Source organism: Chelonia mydas, chromosome 7, assembly GCF_015237465.2.
Source record: "Chelonia mydas isolate rCheMyd1 chromosome 7, rCheMyd1.pri.v2, whole genome shotgun sequence".
In the NCBI taxonomy this organism is placed as follows: Eukaryota; Metazoa; Chordata; order Testudines; family Cheloniidae; genus Chelonia; species Chelonia mydas.
Window position 1 is genome coordinate 86,826,762 of NC_057853.1, and position 18,611 is coordinate 86,845,372.

The window sequence follows — 18,611 nt, forward strand, 5'->3', positions numbered from 1 at the left end:
CAATTATTTTCTTGTATTATTTATTAAATTTGATGAAAGTTAAGTAATTGTGTGAAAAAGCTTTGTGCGTATTATCGGTGGTTTTTTTTATTATATGCATTGGAATGTGACCTCAGAAGTATGTTCTTATAGTACAAGAGGGTCATCTTGGGAGTTCTTGGGGAAACAAAAAGCTCCCATAATTTATATATGATATGAAACTCCCATACTATAAGATAAACTTGCTTTTACAGAGTTAATTATTATAAGGACCTGAAGGACTAGAACCCAGGTCTGCAGTTCCTAGGACAGCTATCTGACATTCCTATATCACCACTGGGAGGTTATGCAGAGTCACCTCCAAGGAGAACTGTGGAGGTTAGGTGTCATAGGAAGTACCACTCAAAGGGGCCAGAGCAACAGCACCCTGCTGCCCTCTGATTGGCCCATCCTTACTATTTAACCCTAAAGGGTGCCCCAGAAAGTTGTCTGGGCAACCATATAGCTGTCTGGTTTATTGCAGCCCCAGGCCTTGCATCACTTCTGATTTCCAGTCTCTGATCCCATCGTGATTGGTTCTGAACTTTGATTTTGACTGAAATAATTACCCTGTATACTCATCTGTATGTACATAATTAAACTGTTTGTACTCATTTGCATGTACATGTGACAAAGCATTTCATTCTATAGCACCACCTCATAATTGCTTTAGAATATTTTAAGATACTTATCTCCTTTGAGATGATGCTCAGCTATGATTCAAAAGGAAAATGACCCAGGTTGAATTTGTTTAGTCAGTGAAACCACTTACTCCAGTCAGAGAAAGTAGGTCTGAAAAGGCAGCACTGACCTCGCTGAGTCTGTGTAATTGGATAGTAATTTACACATAAGCAAAGGATGTCTATGTTCCCTAATCCGATTGCATTAGAGAGATAATTAATAAAAAGATTAATCTATAAAACACTTAGTCCTTCTACAAAAATGCTAATTCCTACTCCAGTGTATTAGTTTGTTTTCATATAATGACTAGTTTGCTTTTAAAGTTTGAAAGCCAAAAGAGTGTTGTTGTACTATGATTAAACAAATAAGTAAAATCTGGGCTGCATTTGTGGCCCTTGCTAAGGTCAGCTTTGTGTCAAAGGGATCTTAGACCAGCCCTAAATGTGTAACTTGCCACTTCCCTAGGGTGGTGAGGATTCCCAGCACAGGGAAATTCTGCTTTCTCCCTACTTCCTCCCATGCCAGAGATCGGACTGGGACACCTACAGCTCTGCCATACTCTCTGTCAGTGGAAGAGTCCCTATAGGACTGGTTCTGCCAGTGCAGTTTTATAGTGGCTCTAGATGCACCAAGTGTAAGTTCACCAAAGCCTGGGATATTGAACATTGACTATCCAAAAAATAAAGAGAAATTGAGGTTTCTGCACAAAAAAAAATGTGATTTTTTTTGTATTTGTAAATACCATAGATTGAAATTAAAAGTACTTGAAAGCACATTTCTACTTGTGAATTTGCTATTTTGTTGGGAAATCATTTTGATTTTAATACTGATAAGTATGTGGGTAGTTAATTTAATGAATTTCATATTTGCTACCCCTTTGCATCCTTAAAAAAATGCAGGGTACTGTTCTGCCCTACTGAAGGGTAACTGCATCGGAGAGAAAACATTCATTACAAGTTAAACTCATAGATTTACTTCTGTGGGAGGTGGAAGGGGAGGACGCAGTGGGTTTTCCATACCCCTGTGGAAGAAGCCATGATGCATGCTCAAGAACTAGATGGATTTCTGGGGATCCACCAGAGCCACAGGGTCATCCTCACAGAAACCCTATACCTCTGAACCAGCTCTGATGCCCCCTGCTCCATGTCCCTTAATTCAATTGGAGTGGGCAAGTCACTGGAAATGAATAGTCTCTGGTTATAGTGACTTCTGCTGGCTTTCTCAGTGGGCTTGGTGGAGAGAGTAATTTGGCTCCTGCACTGTAACCTGACCTATCTGGCTTTGTGGATCCCCTACAGCACAGCTTCTACAGAATTGCTAGAAAAGAAGAGAGTACTGCAGAGGAGGCAGTTGCCGCTTTCATAAATCAGGTTCCCATCTGCCTGCAGATAGGAAGAGGGGAAGAGCATTCAAAACAAAGAATTAAGAACTATCTCTTCAACAGAGATGGGTGTGGTAGTGTTTGCCTTACTCCCAAGTCAGAATTTCTTTTATTTCGGATGTCTCTCCTAAGAGTTGTAATCTTAAAACTGTTTTGTAGGATTGATGCTATTCTCTTCCAGTTGAGGGTCGGGTATTTTGAATAGTTATCGTTTTTTTTTTTTTTTAATAATTATTTGTGCTGTATGAGATAGATTTAATGTCCTGTCCATCTTGAGAATTTATTTTTATCAGACCATTCTGTCTGGTTTTCTAGGAACTGTACAACATTCCATAGCTGAGAAATTAGCAATTAAATAAATCTATTGTTTTGATTTTAATACTGATAGCTATGTGGGTAGTTAAAAATGAAACATGATTATTATTTTGACTTAACTTCACAAAATAGCCTAAATGTATACTGGTTAACTTTGGTGGGCGGGGTTAATTTTCTTGTAGGTTTTTCTGTTCTATCTGCCATCATTACCATTGCTATTAGTAATGTTTGTCTATCATAACTCAGATGATTAAATGAGTTGTATATTAATAAATGGAGTGTGTAGTTGTGTGATAAAATTATACTTTAAACAGATCATGTAAATGATTCACACCATGTCATTATTTAATTAGACATATTTATTTCTATATATAACATATATTGGAAATAAAATGAAGCAAATTTACAGGAAAGAAATCAGAAGGAACAGAGAACAGTAACCAAGAAAATGACAGAGCTGAGGAACAAAAAAGCTAGATCTCTGTATAAATTTGCCTTCGGGGGCCAAAAACTTTTTTGGCCTTTGAAAGCCACAAAAGGGATCTTTATTGTATTTTTGTATTGTATTTTTATTCTGTTTACAGAATAACTCCTGAGCTACCCTTGAAAAGTATGCTCTGCTTTTCTTGTCTGAAACTGTATTTTAAGTGTATGAAACAAAAGTAACCAATTTTATTTTTTCTGTTTATCTTAATTTCTCCCTATTTTTTTATTAGAGGACTGTATCATTCTGATATGTCCATGTTCAGAAGACTTTACAGTACATTGTCATAATAACAGTTAAATATGTCTATGGATAAAAAGAAAAGGAGGATAAGTAGGGGAGTGGATTAATGCACTGGTTCTCAACCAGGGATACATGTACCTCTGGGGGTACTCAGAGGTCTTGCAGGAGGTACATCAGCACATCTAGATATTTGCCTAGTTTTGGAACAGGTTACATAAAAAGCACTAGCGAAGTTAGTACAAACTAAAAGTCCATACAGACAATGAATTGTTTATACTTCTCTATACACTGAAATATAAGTACAATATTTATATTCCAATTGCTTTATAAGAATATGGTAAAATGAGACAGTAAGCAGTTTTTCAGTAATAGTGTGCTTTTACACTTTTGTATTTTTATGTCTGATTTTGTAAGCAAGTAGTTTTTAAGTGAGGCGAAACTTGGGGGTACGCAAGATGAATCAGACTCCTGAAAGGGGTACAGTAGTCTGGAAAGATTGAGAACCACTGGATTAGTGCATTAGTTGTTCACCTCTGGAGACATTAAATAATCCTGCTTCAGGTGAGAATTAAAAATGTTTTTAGAGGTCCAGTCCTAGCTCCTGCTTGTCATGTGGCACAAAAACACCACACTTCTTGCCATGCATGGTCATGGTGGCCAGACATGTTGCTGAAGATCAGGAATGGTAGCGCATTAATAGATCTACATGTGGAAACATTTGCATTGCATGTCCCTTGCTTGCAGTTTAAATGGTCGTAAAGAGTATTATTAGTTCTATGACAGCTAATTTTATTTACAAAATTAATAAAATTAACTCTTTTATATCTCTTCATGAATTGTCTTGTCATCATCTTAGGCTATGTCTACACTACCGTGGTAAGTCGACCTACGCTACGCAACTCCAGCTACGTGAATAACGTAGCTGGAGGCGACGTACCTTAGGTCAAGTTACCGCAGGGTCTACACCACGGGGGGTCAACGGGAGAAAATCTCCTGTTGACTTACCTTACTCTTCTCGTTGGGGGGTAGAATACAGGGGTTGACTGGAGAGCGATCTGCAGTTGATTTGGCAGGTCTTTACTAGACCCGCTAAATCAACCGCGGTAGATCGATCTCAGTGCATCGATCCCTGCTGTAGTGTAGACCTGCCCTAAAATGTGACATGCTTGAGATTTAACTCCCTATCTTCTAAACAATCAGCATTTTTTCATTTAGCAGACATATCTCAGACAATATGTAAATTAGGATTTTGCAATCCAGTGCACACTAAGTACTGACAATTTGTTAAGAATCTTTTTTTAAAGACCAAATTTTCATATCCTGTATTGTAAATTATACATTTTTGTATTTGCAATGTGCCATGTCTTTGTTCCTGTTGATTTCTTAAACTTACGTCTTGCAATGAATCCTGAGAGCATTTGCAGCTAAATTTCCATAAAATATCCTGTAAAAATGCACCTAGAGTTTTCTGCCTGTACTTGTTTACAGACACCTGTGTGTGCCATTCCTGCAGAATAGTTTCTAAGCACAAGGTAGATAAGCTGTTAAATGCAAACAATTGAGAGAATCAGAAGCTAGATATAAGGTAAGAGAAAATTTGGTCCCCAAAGCACATTTCAAATGTTTTATTTCAAGTACAGATAAACCCTGAATATATGAATGTCCACATTAAATGAAATTCATATCTGGTCCCACGTCTGAATTTTTATTAAAGTCAAAATTAATTTTTATGACACTTTGATTTTAAAATGTATTGCATACTCTTTGAAACCTTTGTAAAATCAGGTTTCTCTGCATACATCAAGAAATGCAGTAGTATGTAAACTTGATCTAAAGTTCAAAATGATTGGTTGGAATGGAAAGGGGTTACGTGAAATCGTGCGTCTAAGACCAGGGCTTTAATTGTAGTTTGTTCTGCTCTAATTAGTATTACATTTGATTAGTCCAAATCAATAACTTGATGGAGTATATAATGGATTATATGCACTTTTTCTTGCAGAAGCAATTGCTAAATTACATGGGGGAGCCCAAGAAAAGATGAAAAATGTGCATAGTTGCTGTCTGAGCTTTGACAGCCCAGTCATGGCAGTCCTCAGTGGCATATTGCTCCAAATGACTCAGCTGTACTGTTTACATGGTAATTTTCATAAAATTACCCATAATGCTAAAATAAATTTGTACTAATTAAATATGACTTTGAAGAATCAGACTTATTTGACTGGAACAATCATTCCAAATATGGATGTTGGGAGACAAACCAGTTTGGCAGATAATATCTGTACAATTCAATTTGGGTCAGCAGGATCTAATCATGTATGGCATTTGGGATTCAGACCAACTTGACTGAAAGTTAGTTCATGACAGATGCGGGACCAATAGAAATGTTGATGATCATATGTTTATTAGCTTCGTAACTGGTTCCCTGAAACTGTCACTTCTAAAGGGACCCGAGTCAAATGGAATAGTCCAGTTCCTCCCTTCAAGTTTAAAGTGATTGAGATTGATCAGAGTTTTTATACTCATCAAGTATATGGCTTTATAAGATGTGATGTTAATAATATTTCTTATTATAGTTTTCCGTTTGCCTGTTACCAAACTAGCTCTTGCTGGGTTGAGTAGCTGCAGAATACATGTCATTTTTATTATTAAAATTATTAATCTTCTTACATTTTGAAGGTAATAAAATTACTGTTACTGTATGCAAGAGACATTTTGAGGAAGCAGAATAAATCCTCTTTAGTCTGTTACTTTTTCTACGTATTTTGACTTTAAAATATTTCCCAAATCATGTTAATTATGAAGCCCTATCACCTGTCATTTGAATTTCCAAAATTATAAACTATGATAGCAGGTTCTACCTTTCAGATATCTTTTTGCCCCAAAAGTTTTATTCAGATTACTTAAATTTTCAAAGCCTCTTTTTTGTAAATTTAATTAACCTTACTAATTTATATATTTAACTGATTTCTCTTTTCATGCTGTCACAGTAAAAACTGGTTCTGCCTCAACTGCTGAAGTTAAATACTTAGGACCTTGGATATGTTTTTTTCCTTTTTTTGTGTGTGTGTTTTTATTGTTGGTGTTCAGTGCGGAAGGGTATTGTAACACTTTAACTACGCCATCAAGTTTTTATAGTAAGTTTTCTTTGGAAGGCTAATGAGTATGAGCAATTGCATAGGGTAAATGTAGAATATTTGATTACAGGAATATGCAGTTCGAGAGATGTTTAAGATGTAAAAAACTGTGACACATCCATGCTTTTTCACTGGAGGTGCTTCTGCAAACCCTAAGGGAGTATAAAAAGTGGATTTTATGTGATGCAGTTTGATGTGTTGTCTTTATCTAAGCATCACAGGGTATTATGTTGAAACACCAAAGGCACCATCATATGGAATGTAGAGCAGTTATAAAACTACACAGTTTATAGGATGTCCTATGCAGAATTTGGCAAGAAAACACAGAATTAGAGAAGTGTGTTCCAAAGACAGTGTGTGACACTTTGATTTGTTTAATGACTTTCTAACATGAGTTGCTCACTATTTTGAAAACAATTGAAGGGTTTCATTATTAAAAAACATTTCAAACATTCAATGTGAGTATGATACCATGCTACCTCTCAAAAAAGCTGTGGAGAGCTTTGCCTGTTCGAATGAAGTATGAAGATAGTTCAAAATAAACTTTAAATGAGCTGAATATGATAGAACTTTAATTTTTAAAAAAACTTTAACATACCTTTGTTCACTTAGAAATGCACCTTATATTGCTATACTGTATGTGAAGACAATAATGCACTTTAATTTCAGAGTCAGTGCATCTTACCTAGGGTACAGTTAATTATAACTATCTATATCTTATTTAATCCATTGTTGCTTCTTGAGAAAGGGTTGATTCTACAAACAGCATAGTGTGCAACAGCAGTAACAGCCTCTGTCACCTGTTGCATGCTGAATCCATAATTTGAATGTTGGATCTACCAATCCATCCAGATCATTTCCTCTTATCATATTAACTAATTCAGTGCATGTATACTATACTGAACTTGGGTATTGTTTTTGACTAAGTGCCTCTGTCTGCACATTACAACTGATGTTCCACTGAGCCTATTTGTGTACTCTATCAATATTCTGAAAAAAAGCTACATCCCTTAGTGTTTTATTCACTCCCTGTAGCTTAGAATCATATGTAAATGTAATTGTCGTGCACGCTACATCTTTGGTTGTACTCTCCCTGCTTGCTCTAGTAGCAGGATACTGTGTGTGTTTGATACTGTGTGTGTTTTCCTTCTTCTTGTCTTCCTTTCACCAGGGGTCTTGGGAGCAGATGGCGCTAAGGTTGTAAATAATATTCTCTGAACTGCAGTGGCATGACCAGGGCTGGCAGTCTAATAATATGTTGATTAATAGGTTACATTATATTCTAATCCAAGAGAGGATTTGAGTGACAGGCTGGCAATAGGCCACCTCCACATATGCTTCTGCCAGCCTACTGAGTGTTGCAGGGGCAAAGAAGAGGATTTCTGGCTCCCAGACAGTTACCTGAACCTACCTCCATGTTTGCTGACTCTGTGGCTGCATTAGGGGCTGTGGGAGCAAGAAAGCAGGAAGGCAGACAGGCCAGCAGGAATCTTTAGAGGAAGTAAAGTCAGAGGAACTTTAGAGGAACTTTAAGTCAGAGCTGCTTAGTGTGGGTTCTTACAGTTTTCCATATCTCCTGCTGTTCTTTTCCTGTACAAACTGATGCCTATTATGCTTCATACCTTCTGCTGCCCAACACCAAACATGAGCAGCAGGGGATCGAGATGTGAAATCGGTTTTTTGTCACTTTCATTTCATCGCTTTTCACTCAGGAAGGTGAGCTGATGGACATGTTCTGTGGCTGGCAGCCAAAGAGACATGAGACTTTCAGAGAACTTCCTACAGTTTTACTGAAGTTTGTCTGCACTGTGCTGATTGACTGTTTGCTCCACCTCTCCCCTTTCCCCTCCCTCACGGTCTCTTCACCTCCTCAGCTTAACTCCATGCTTGCCCCTCTTAGTCTTTCCCCAGCCCTGTTCCCCCCACCTCTCTTTTGTTCAGTGTCCCTTCTCCCTTCACTTTTCTTTACATTGAACCGATCCCTTCCTAACTACACGTCCCTCCTCAACCCCTCACCTCCCAAAACCATGGAACTAATGTGAGGTTTGCTGCCATTACATTATTCACTCTGCTTGTGTGCTATATCCCTTTCCCCCACCCTGTGTCTGTCTTGTCTATTAGATTGTAAACTTTTTGGAACAGGGACTGTCTGCCACTCTTTGTACAGTGCCTAGCACAATGGGACCCCATTCCTGATTGGTCCTTAAGCACTAACCTAATAAACCTGCTTAATAATGATACTTCAACTATTTTCCCCACATCTGAGTGTAGCAGAATGCAATACCTCTTTTTTCATTTTGTGAATGTGGTGTTAATTAAGATGGCTGTTCTAAATGTCTGATATAAAGTTCAAGGGATGAGCACCACCACTGATTTATTTATAAATATATATGTACTTTTTATGGAATAATCTGTTCATTCTGCATATGGAAAGAGAAATGCTAAAATGTGCATACTTTTGATCTGTTCTCAAGAAATATAGTCTTCCTGAATCACAAGCAACTGAAGTGAAAACATCGCCTACTTGTTCTATATATGTCTGTTGTGTGAATATAGTGCATTGATGATGATAATGATGTCTATTCAATACAGGATATGCCTGTAGTTCCAAATCATCTTAGTGCACTTGGTAAAAAACACACATTCCCTATATCTCATATCAGAGACTGTGCATATCATATACTGGTAATACACTAGGAGTAAGAAGCAAGAGCTGCTGTGTATCTCATTACAAAGATAGGAATCTACCATTTCCAATGGCATAAACTCCTATTTCTAGCCCTAATGGATCATAAGATATCTGACCTTAAACTTGCACATCCTGGGTATCGGAGCTTTACAGTTTTGTGGGGAAAATGTCAAAAACAGAGTTGCAATAAATGGTTTTGGATTTCCTGTGCATAGTATCTCTCTCTCTCTCTCTTTCGGTGATATGTGTGTGAATGTGCACCTTTATCATTTCGCTTGGACTCGGTTATCTAATCGGTCTGTGGTACACCTCCTAGTCCCACTGCCCATAAATGATAATGCCATTGTTCCCCACCTTAACATGAACAGGTTTTTATGCAAGACTTGACTATCATAATTTTTGGCAGCAACAGCACTATCCCAATACAGTTTTAAGGAAGACAGAGGCAGGGAACCTTTCCATGAATAAACTTCAGACCCCCAGTTCAAACATTTATTTTGTTCTTGTAAATAACATGTTTGGTTGGGGTATTTTTAGGAAGTGGTGGAAATTCCTATCAATAAAGAATAACATCAGTATTGTATTAATTAGCCTTTCATTAATACTTAGATTTCATGTAGCTTACTCGCAGTCCTAAATTCAGGACTGGTTGTTTTGGATTTTTTTTTTCCTGATGCAGGATTTTCTTTTACTCATTTTATGATGTTCTAATTTTAAATTACATTTTCCTATGACAATATTTTTAGTGAGTAGATGCAGTGTGTTTCTTCTTCCTTTGAAAACTTTCTTCTCCAAAGCAAGATCCCTTGTTGAGAGAAAATAAAATAGAATGGAATTGATTCTTAAGTATTTACATTCTGATTTTCAATTGCAGCTCAGTGCCATAGATGCAGACCAAGGGCCAAATGGGCAGATCATATACGGAATTCTGGCTGGGGACCAGGGAGACTTCATCATTAATGATCGAACAGGCCTTATCACCATCGCTCCAGGAGTTGTGTTGTCAGTAGGGAGGTCCTATGCTCTCACTGTCAAAGCATCTGACAGTGCTCCTCCTGCACAGAGAAGGTAATTAATTATATAATAAAAAATATTTTTCAACCTATGTCTATCCCAGCAATTAAATTTAAGAAGCACAGAGTATTCTTATTCGTAAAAATCTGCGGTGCATCGGGCATTCAGAGGGATATGGCTTCCATTTACTCTGTTTTGTGTGTTGATCCCACTTCAATTTTTCTTTTGATAAGTACTATATTAGAAATTAGTCTAAGTCTTGCATTTTCATGGCTTATTTACATATTCTCTGCAGCTCACAACTTTCACAATTCAAGGAGAATGAAATAGTCTCCTTTTAAAAATTAAATTATTACCTGTTGAATTTTATCTGTCCTTGTTTGTATGAAAAATTAAATGTGAAAGAAAGGAAGATAGATGTTGTTTTTTTCTGGACATCGCTTGCTGTGATGCAGAAATGGTTAATAATAGTATCTTCAGAATGATCCCTCAGCTGGCAACTGCCTTCTGCCTAGGTGACAAGGTATTATAGTATTCATGTTCATCTGGACTTCACTTATTTTGTCACATAAATTGCAAGCTGTGCAAATAATGAAGTACACACCACTAAAACCTAAATTCACACCAGCAAAGTCATTTAATGTCTAATCTCAGACTACTGTCAGATCAGAGCAGTTTGTGTGTTGTCTGTGGTTGGCTCAGGATTGTTGCATTTCCCAAATAAAGCTATCCAGTCCCACTTTCCTGCTTCTTTTGTTCTTGATTTCTGTGTACTGAAAATAAGCAAAAATGTTGGCACTTCACTATTGTGTAGAGAAATACATAACAATGGTTGAGATGACATGTTCTGGGCCCAATGCCAGTAAGGCGTCGTTGTGCTGAAAATGTGACAAGTCCATTCTCCAATTAAGGGGACTGGGAGAAGCCTTGTGTAACTGCACCTCTCCAATGTTTCTCACGTTCACAAATGGGGCAGTCAATGTAAGAGAAAGATATCATCATGTGAGTTTACCCAGATGCCTCCCCCCTGCCCCCCAAGACCAACTTCTGCTGTTAAGTCTGCAAGCAATCCACACACTATGATGGCTAGATTGAGCTGGATGGTTATTTGTTTATTCCAAATTACTATATATTTCCAAATTATTGGAATATGCTCATCCATTAGACTATTTACAAACTAAGCTCTGCAAACATGTGATCTTATTGTTCTTACATTTTGTTTCCCCTTCCCTCTTATCATGTGTTACATTCTTCTGTTGCACCATGTTTCAATTGAGACTGTAAGCTCTTTGATGCAGACACTATATAGTCTTATATATTTGTATAGTGCGTAGGACTCTGGTCCCTGATTAGTTGGCTCTGAAATACAAATAATAATTATGCCATTCCAAGTAGGTATTGAAGTTCGTTCTCAGATGTTTCTCCCTTGACCACTAGCATTGAACAGGAAGATCTTTAAGGTTGTTGTTAAAATATTTAAAGCATTTGACTCAAAGGCTAGCTCTCTTAGTATTCATGGTGTCCATTACACCTTGGTCCAAGGTAGACTTTTCATTCTTTACAGCATATTTTCACGAGTAATTAACCCTTTACCAAATCTTTAAAGAATTATTAACACGTGCCCTAAGATCTATATTTTAATGGTATCCTGCTGGGGGACGAATTCCTTTCGTCTATTAGAAAGGCTACTTATTACAATATTCGCCGAAAGCAAGTTAAGATCTCACTTCTTGTAGTTCCATTGATCTATTTTCTTATAGACTTATGACATATTTTTTTTAAAAAAGACTAGTGATTTGGGATGCCTCAGTTTTTGAGTGTCCAACATGAGCTGCATGCAAGGAACCTGACTTCCAGAGAGTGGATGATCAGAACTTGCAGTAAATCAGGCCTCTCTCAGGCATCTTAAGTGAATCACCCAAACTACTAGACAGAGATTAGACAAGGTTTATCGAAGATAGACAGATGGCAACAGAAGAAAAAGTCTGGTAATTACTCACTTGGCTTTAGAGTTAAGTAATGCACACAGGCTTATTTTATTTCATTCAGAGAAATGGAATCTTTTAATAAATGTCTTAATTCATATTAAGGGTGTAACTCCACTATTCTCAGATCCCATACCCTGATACCAGAGCAATCGTTTGAATAAATGGCAATGGATTTTGCTTGTTCATTTATTAAAGAATCGAGCAAGAGTGGAACACACACACAATCTTATTGGAGGACTGCTAACATTCAGAAGAAGATTTCTCCAGTTGTTATATTTCAGTCCCCCCCCCCTAATAATTCCAGACAGAATTCTAACACACATAGAGGACATTCTTTAATATTTTATCTGAGAAAAAAAGAGTCCAAGAATTAATGAGGTTACACAAACCCTAAAAATGACGGGCCAGAGGAGCAGTACCAAATCTAATACGCTCTTGCAAAATATGCAGTTATGGGCTTTAGTAGACTGAGGGATGTGATGAGCCAAACAGACCCTGATGCACACTGCCCAGCTTTGCATAATAAAGTGGAGTGGCATCAACCTAGATATTGGGGGTGGGGGAATTACTCTAGGCAGGTTCTTTTCATACTTTAGGGAAGTTGAGGAGAATGTTTGGCTCTGACTCAATATTATAAAGGAACAGTGGTGCATTGCTTATAGAGCAGCTCAAAGAGAGGGTACAGTCTTTAAGGAAAAAATGACTACTAGATAGAAACTCTTTTTGTTTCCACAGAAAGCTTGAGGGAATCTATTTGGACAGACCTGGAATCAAGCTTTAGGCTCGGTCTTGTTTTTGTTGCTTCGTCTTTATACAGCAAATAAACAAAGGAGAACATTAGAATTCTAGTAAAGAGCTGAAAAGATCTGTTATTAATAGTACTCATATTTAGATAGCTTAAAAAATTAAACCAATCTATAGCACAAGATGAGATAAGTGATGTGTAACTGATATTTTTCTGGAAGACTAGAAAACTAAATATTTCAATTCACTCACTCAAAAATTTTCATGTAACACTGTGTAGTAATTGAGGTCAAATATTAACTTTTTAATGGTGACTACTATATACTGAGTATTTTATAGAATCAAGTTTATTAGTGGTTTTAGACTAATCTACAGCTGATGGCATTTCATGGCTAAAGGCTATGTAATTGACTTCGTTGGTTCAGGATGTCATCCTAGGGATATAGAAGTTTGTTTAGTTGAAGAGTGATCTAATTCAATAAAGTACAATGGTTCTACTTATAAAGTTTCTTCCTTGGAAGACTTTGTGAGAGAAATTTCTTATATACTTAGAATATGGGAATACAGCTGGATTTTCTCTCAAATGTGACCACTATTCCTGGGAAAAAATAAGAAAGTTTAATGGGGTTTAGTAAGAGTCCAATAAGGAGTAAAGAAACATGAAATAATAATTTAGAGGAGAAAAAAAATCTCATTGTCAAGCAAAGTAATAAATGACTGGGTTCTGCTTTGTGAATCCAAATTTAAAATTACCTGAATTCTATGTCTTATTTTTGATTAACACTTCAAATTAATGGTTTGTAATTCATTATAGCCATATGATAAGATACTATACTCAATCAATATTGATTGAATATCAATATTCTTCAGATATCCATTATTAGCTAGACTTAGTAACATGGTATAAGTGTACTAAATTATATGTAATTACATTAATCAAGGACAAATGTTTCATGTTTAATTCTATCAGCTTTTCGCTATTTATGTCATAGTTAAGGAGCCATTCATGGGCAATTTCCAGTGTACTGACAAAAAGGAAAGGTATTTGTCATATATGAGCAATTATAGAGCAGATTTTAAGGTTTCCTGTCCTCTTCCAGTTCTTCTTAGACTGCAGGATCATTACAGTTAATGATGAAAACAATCCACCAGATCAGGTCCATCCACCTGCCCATCTACATCATAACATTCTTGGAAAAAACATACTGAATGTAAATGCATTTTCTCTTTGAAGGCTGTCTACAGTGATGCATTATGTCCTCAAAAATGAGATTCCACTAATATGCATACAAATCTCCTTGTATTTGTACATACATGCTAGCATACTTTAAGACAGTGCTGATGAGCAGTTGGTGTACACTGGCCCGGATAGTGATCAATTTCTGTGTAGCCAGGGAGACCTAAATGAGAAGGAGCCCCTCCCCCTTTGTGTAACTACTGAGGGTCCCCTCTCACCTGTGTTGCCTGAACTGAGGACTCCACAAGGAGATGAAGAGAGAAGACAGAAAATGAATCCAATCTCTCCAATGCCACTTTGGGAATGGTGTGGCTTTTCATAGCCCCCTATATGGGCAACGTGGCGTTCAGTTACCACTCTGGGCCAAAGGAGCTTGAAAGAGAACCTCTTTATTCAGTGACCAGTTCCATCTTTCTCTGCAGTTCCCCTCCCCCATACCTCCTGTCTGGGAACCTATGCTGTTTAAAGGCACAGTTTCCAAAATCAAATAATCACATAATAATCACAAATAATCACATCAAATAATCACAGTTTCCAAAATCAAATAATAGTTAACAAACAACATTTATGTAACACAATTTTAAATACATGTAACCAACCTAGTTACAAACAATGGTCAATTAATCCCTCAGGTCTCTTGTACTGTCACTTGAACTGGCAGATCACCCTCGAAATATTAGAAACAACTGTTATCAGGAAGCAGTAAGTCCATTTGTTCTGGCAGAATAATGTCCTGGGGCTTGGTTGTCTTGACCTATTGTGGTTGTTGCCTAACTGAGACATTCTCAGGCAAAGCAACCAAACTTGATGCCTCTTATATTCCTTCCTAGTGGAAGTAATAGAAGGCATCATCTATTCCACCACAGTAAATGTTCAGCTGGGATGACGATCTTATATGATATCTATGTTGTTTGCAAACATTGATTACTATCAGAGATGTACACTATGTGATGTTCGTGAAGTGATTGCTGCTCTCAGGACTCCAAATCATGCTGCTCTTTTTGTTTAGCTTTATCTGCCTCTTTATACTTCTGCAAATCCCCAGTTCCTCTGAGATCAGCATCTAACATTACAGTATTCTAGTTCTCAGAGATCTGTTAAAATGAATGAACACAAGTGACAAACCATGTTTTGCTGTTGCCCTCCTGTAGTTTAACAGTACTAAGTACATATGAGACTCTGCAGCCTTCTTCAATAGCTGCTTTATTATTTTAACATCACTTTCCATCATCCCATTGGATTGGAGATAATGGGGACTAGTAGTTACATGTCTAAACCCAATGTAATGAAGCAGAGAAACCACCTACCAGCATGGAAGGGGTTAAAGAGAGTCTTCAGGCTCAGCTAGCCCTGTCCTGTTATAGCTGCAGCTAATGTGAGGCCTGTAGAGGGGAAGAGGAGGAGATAACCCAGCTCAGTTCATGGCTGACTGGTGAAGAGGCAGGAGCTGGCTGCCTCCTTACCTGAGGGGAAGGATCACTAATCTGCCAGCTGAGTAAGTCATAAGGATGCAAGAACTGTCTTCCTGGCCAAAGGAGGCTGAGGAAGAGTCCTGAGAGCACCCTGACTATGAGGAGCTCAGGTGACCAAAACATGGAGACCTTTTGGGGATTCCGAGGCCACCAAACTTACAGCTGCCTCACCCAGAAAAATCTGGGACCACAACAGGATGCCACCCAGGGTCTATGAGGGCACTACTAGAGAAAAGCCACCACAGCAACTTGGACTATAGGGGCCTGTGACAGGACATGACTCACCTACTCACCTAGGAATTAGCTCTTCGCCCTCTTCTGGAGGTGTCTCGCCCACCCTCATCTCTGCTCCTGGACCCACATCACTCCCAGGACAATGGCGTCTTCTTCATGACAGTGCCCTCCAGCTGTGCCACGCTCCATGTTCTCCCCTTCCGGGGGACCTGCAATCTCCACCCAGTCACTTTCCTCAGTGGCAACTGTAGTCCATTGTCCCAGGGCCGCTTCCCATGCAGCTCCAGCACCCTCTTCTGCCCTTACCTCAGGGTCTCAGCCTGCAGGCCCTATCAGCCATCCAGAAGCTCTCTCTAGCTCCCCAGGCCCTGTTTGCAGTACTGAATTGTCCCAGGTGCTGTGGCTTCTTCACCCTGCTAGAAGCCTGGTCTTCTCCCCTCGAATTCCAGTCAGCTACTGACCTCTGTGCTGCCCTGCAGCCCTTCTTATATGAGCCTGCTGGGCCATGATTAGCTACTCCTCTCAGCCACTTTCTAATTGGCTGCCTCCGGCGCAGCCTCCCTAGGGTTGCTTTTAAGCTCTGTTCTGCCAGTGAGGGGCAGCCACCCCATCACAGGGCCATTCCCCAAACTGAAGGGACAGCAGTAGGAAGTAGTTCAGAGTGTTAGGATATAGATATTCAGGCCTGTCTGCAAAGGCCTGTACTTTAAGAATTTAGGTGTATTCTTATCACTTGGCTAGTTATAGAGGTATAAAAGAAAGAATCAAAATCACTGTCTGCCAGTGTAAGGTCCTTCTCTTACTGTGACAGTTTGAGGCCCTGTGCTTAGGCTAAGGCCTTTGGCTAAGCAACAGAGGCAGCCATAAGCTGGGAAGTGAACGGTCACATCCTCACATTCCAAACTGGTCACATTGAAATAAGGTGCTATTGGGCTGTTAGGAATACAGTCCTGTCCTGATAGTGCCTATCACCTCCAGAGAAAGGGACGTGCCTAGAAAATGTAAAAGGAAACTTAGTTTGATAGCATCCTGTCTGTCAAGAACTCACTTATCAATAGCTGGGATGTGAAATCCTCACTTCTGTATTGTTTTGTCATTATAGTTCCCACTTTGCTATTGTTTGTCTGTATAATCTCTGTTTGGTTCTGTGATTGTTTCTGTCTGCTGTATAATTAATTTTGCTGGGTGTAAATTAATTAAGGTGGTGGGATATAATTGGTTACATAATCATGTTACAATATGTTAGGATTGGTTAGTTAAAGTTCAGTAAAATGATTGATTAAGGTATAGCAAAGCAGAACTCAAGTTTTACTATATAGTCTGCAGTCAATCAGGAAGTGAGGGGGTATGGGGGTGGGAATGTGGGGGAAATGGGAACAGGGAATGGGGGTGGGTGTGTGGGTGGGGGAGATGGGAACAGGGAATGGGGGTAAGGAAATTGGAATCATGTTTTGCCAACTGGGGAAATGGGAACAGGGAGTGGGGGTAAGGAAATTGGAATCATGTTTTGCTAACTGGGGAAATGGGAACAGGGAGTGGGGGTAAGGAAATTGGAATCATGTTTTGCTAAAGGGGGAAATGGGAACAGGGAATGGGAGTAAGGAAATTGGAATCATGTTTGGCTAAGGGCAGGAATGGGAACAGGGACACAGGTGTACGGCTGTGTGGTGTCAGAGCTGGGAAGGAGGATACTAAGGAAGGAAACTGGAATCATGCTTGCTGGAAGTTCACCCCAATAAACATTGAATTGTTTGCACCTTTGGACTTCGGGTATTGTTGCTCTCTGTTCATGCGAGAAGGACCAGGGAAGTAAGTGGGTGAAGGAATAAGCCCCCTAACACAGGGCAGTGGATGTAGACTCCCTGATGGGAGATCACCTACTTGGGTGTTGACTTACACAGGACCCTGGGCTGGGACCTGCTTCAGTTCCCCCTTTTAGCACTAGTAATAAGTGATTCATGGCCTCCCATAAAGATAGACATTAAACTTTTTACACCCATGGACTTAAGCGACAGCCTCCTCCTCTATTTCAGCATATATCGACACTCAATTTTTGGTAGTGCCGGTGACACACAAACTACTGGTCTTCAGTTTTGACCATACTGCTGTAGGGGGAATGTGCTAATACCCTTCTTGGAGGCATCCATGATCAACTTAGTTTTACTCTTACTGTCATGGTACCTCAGGACTAGGGCCTCTTTAGCTAACTCCTTCAGTTTTTCAAATGCTTTATTAAGATTTGCATCCCAAGTTCATTAGACAATTTGCACAGTGGTGCTCTCACAGCTATATTAGGCATGAATTTCCCCAGTTCACCATTCTAAGGGATCTTTGTTTACCTTCCTTATCTGTTGAGGCAGGCATGCTGGATATGGCCTCTGCCTTACTGTGCTCTCCCTGCACGCCTTGCGGTGTTAAGTTCTCCCACAGGTATATTTTCCATTACATGGAATTTACATTTGTGTTTGTTTGGCTTTAACGCAGCACCTCTTGCTCTTTCCAGATTTGCCCAAAACCTCTGGTCATGCTCTTCTACTTCTTTTCCCCTGATCAAAACATCATCTGCATAAACGTTAGTACCCTCTATACTGTCAAAAATTTTTGTTTTCCTATGAAATATCTCAGGTGGTGAACAGACCCCGAACTGTGTCTCTAAAAGGGGTAGGTTGAATATGCCAGAACATGTGCACAGTTTTTCTGCAGCGCATCTGCCAGAACTCTGCTGACACATCCAGAATTGAAAAATATTTGGCATCAGCCATATCTCTCAACCTTTCTCCCCTGGTGGGTAGTAGGAAATGTTTCCTTTTTATATATTAATTAAAGTCAGTAGGTTTTGTCTTTTTTCCCCCTCAATGATCAGTTAGTGTACCCACTCTGTTGGTTCTTGTACTCACTCTGATTCCCAGACCAATGACCCTATCTAGCTCCTCTTTTAGCCTCTCCATTAGGGCAAAGGAAACTTTCCTAGAGGCAT

The 18,611-nt window shown here is 38.9% G+C and overlaps 1 protein-coding gene across 1 annotated transcript in view; it reads left to right on the top strand.

Annotated features, from left to right (window-relative positions):
• Nucleotides 1-18,611, top strand: part of PCDH15 (protocadherin related 15) — a 665,248-nt gene that overhangs the window by 370,326 nt on the left and 276,311 nt on the right. The window contains exon 14 of the mRNA XM_043551059.1: nucleotides 9,820-10,013. Coding sequence (XP_043406994.1) covers nucleotides 9,820-10,013 — 194 coding nt within the window. The remainder of the gene's footprint in view (nucleotides 1-9,819; nucleotides 10,014-18,611) is intronic.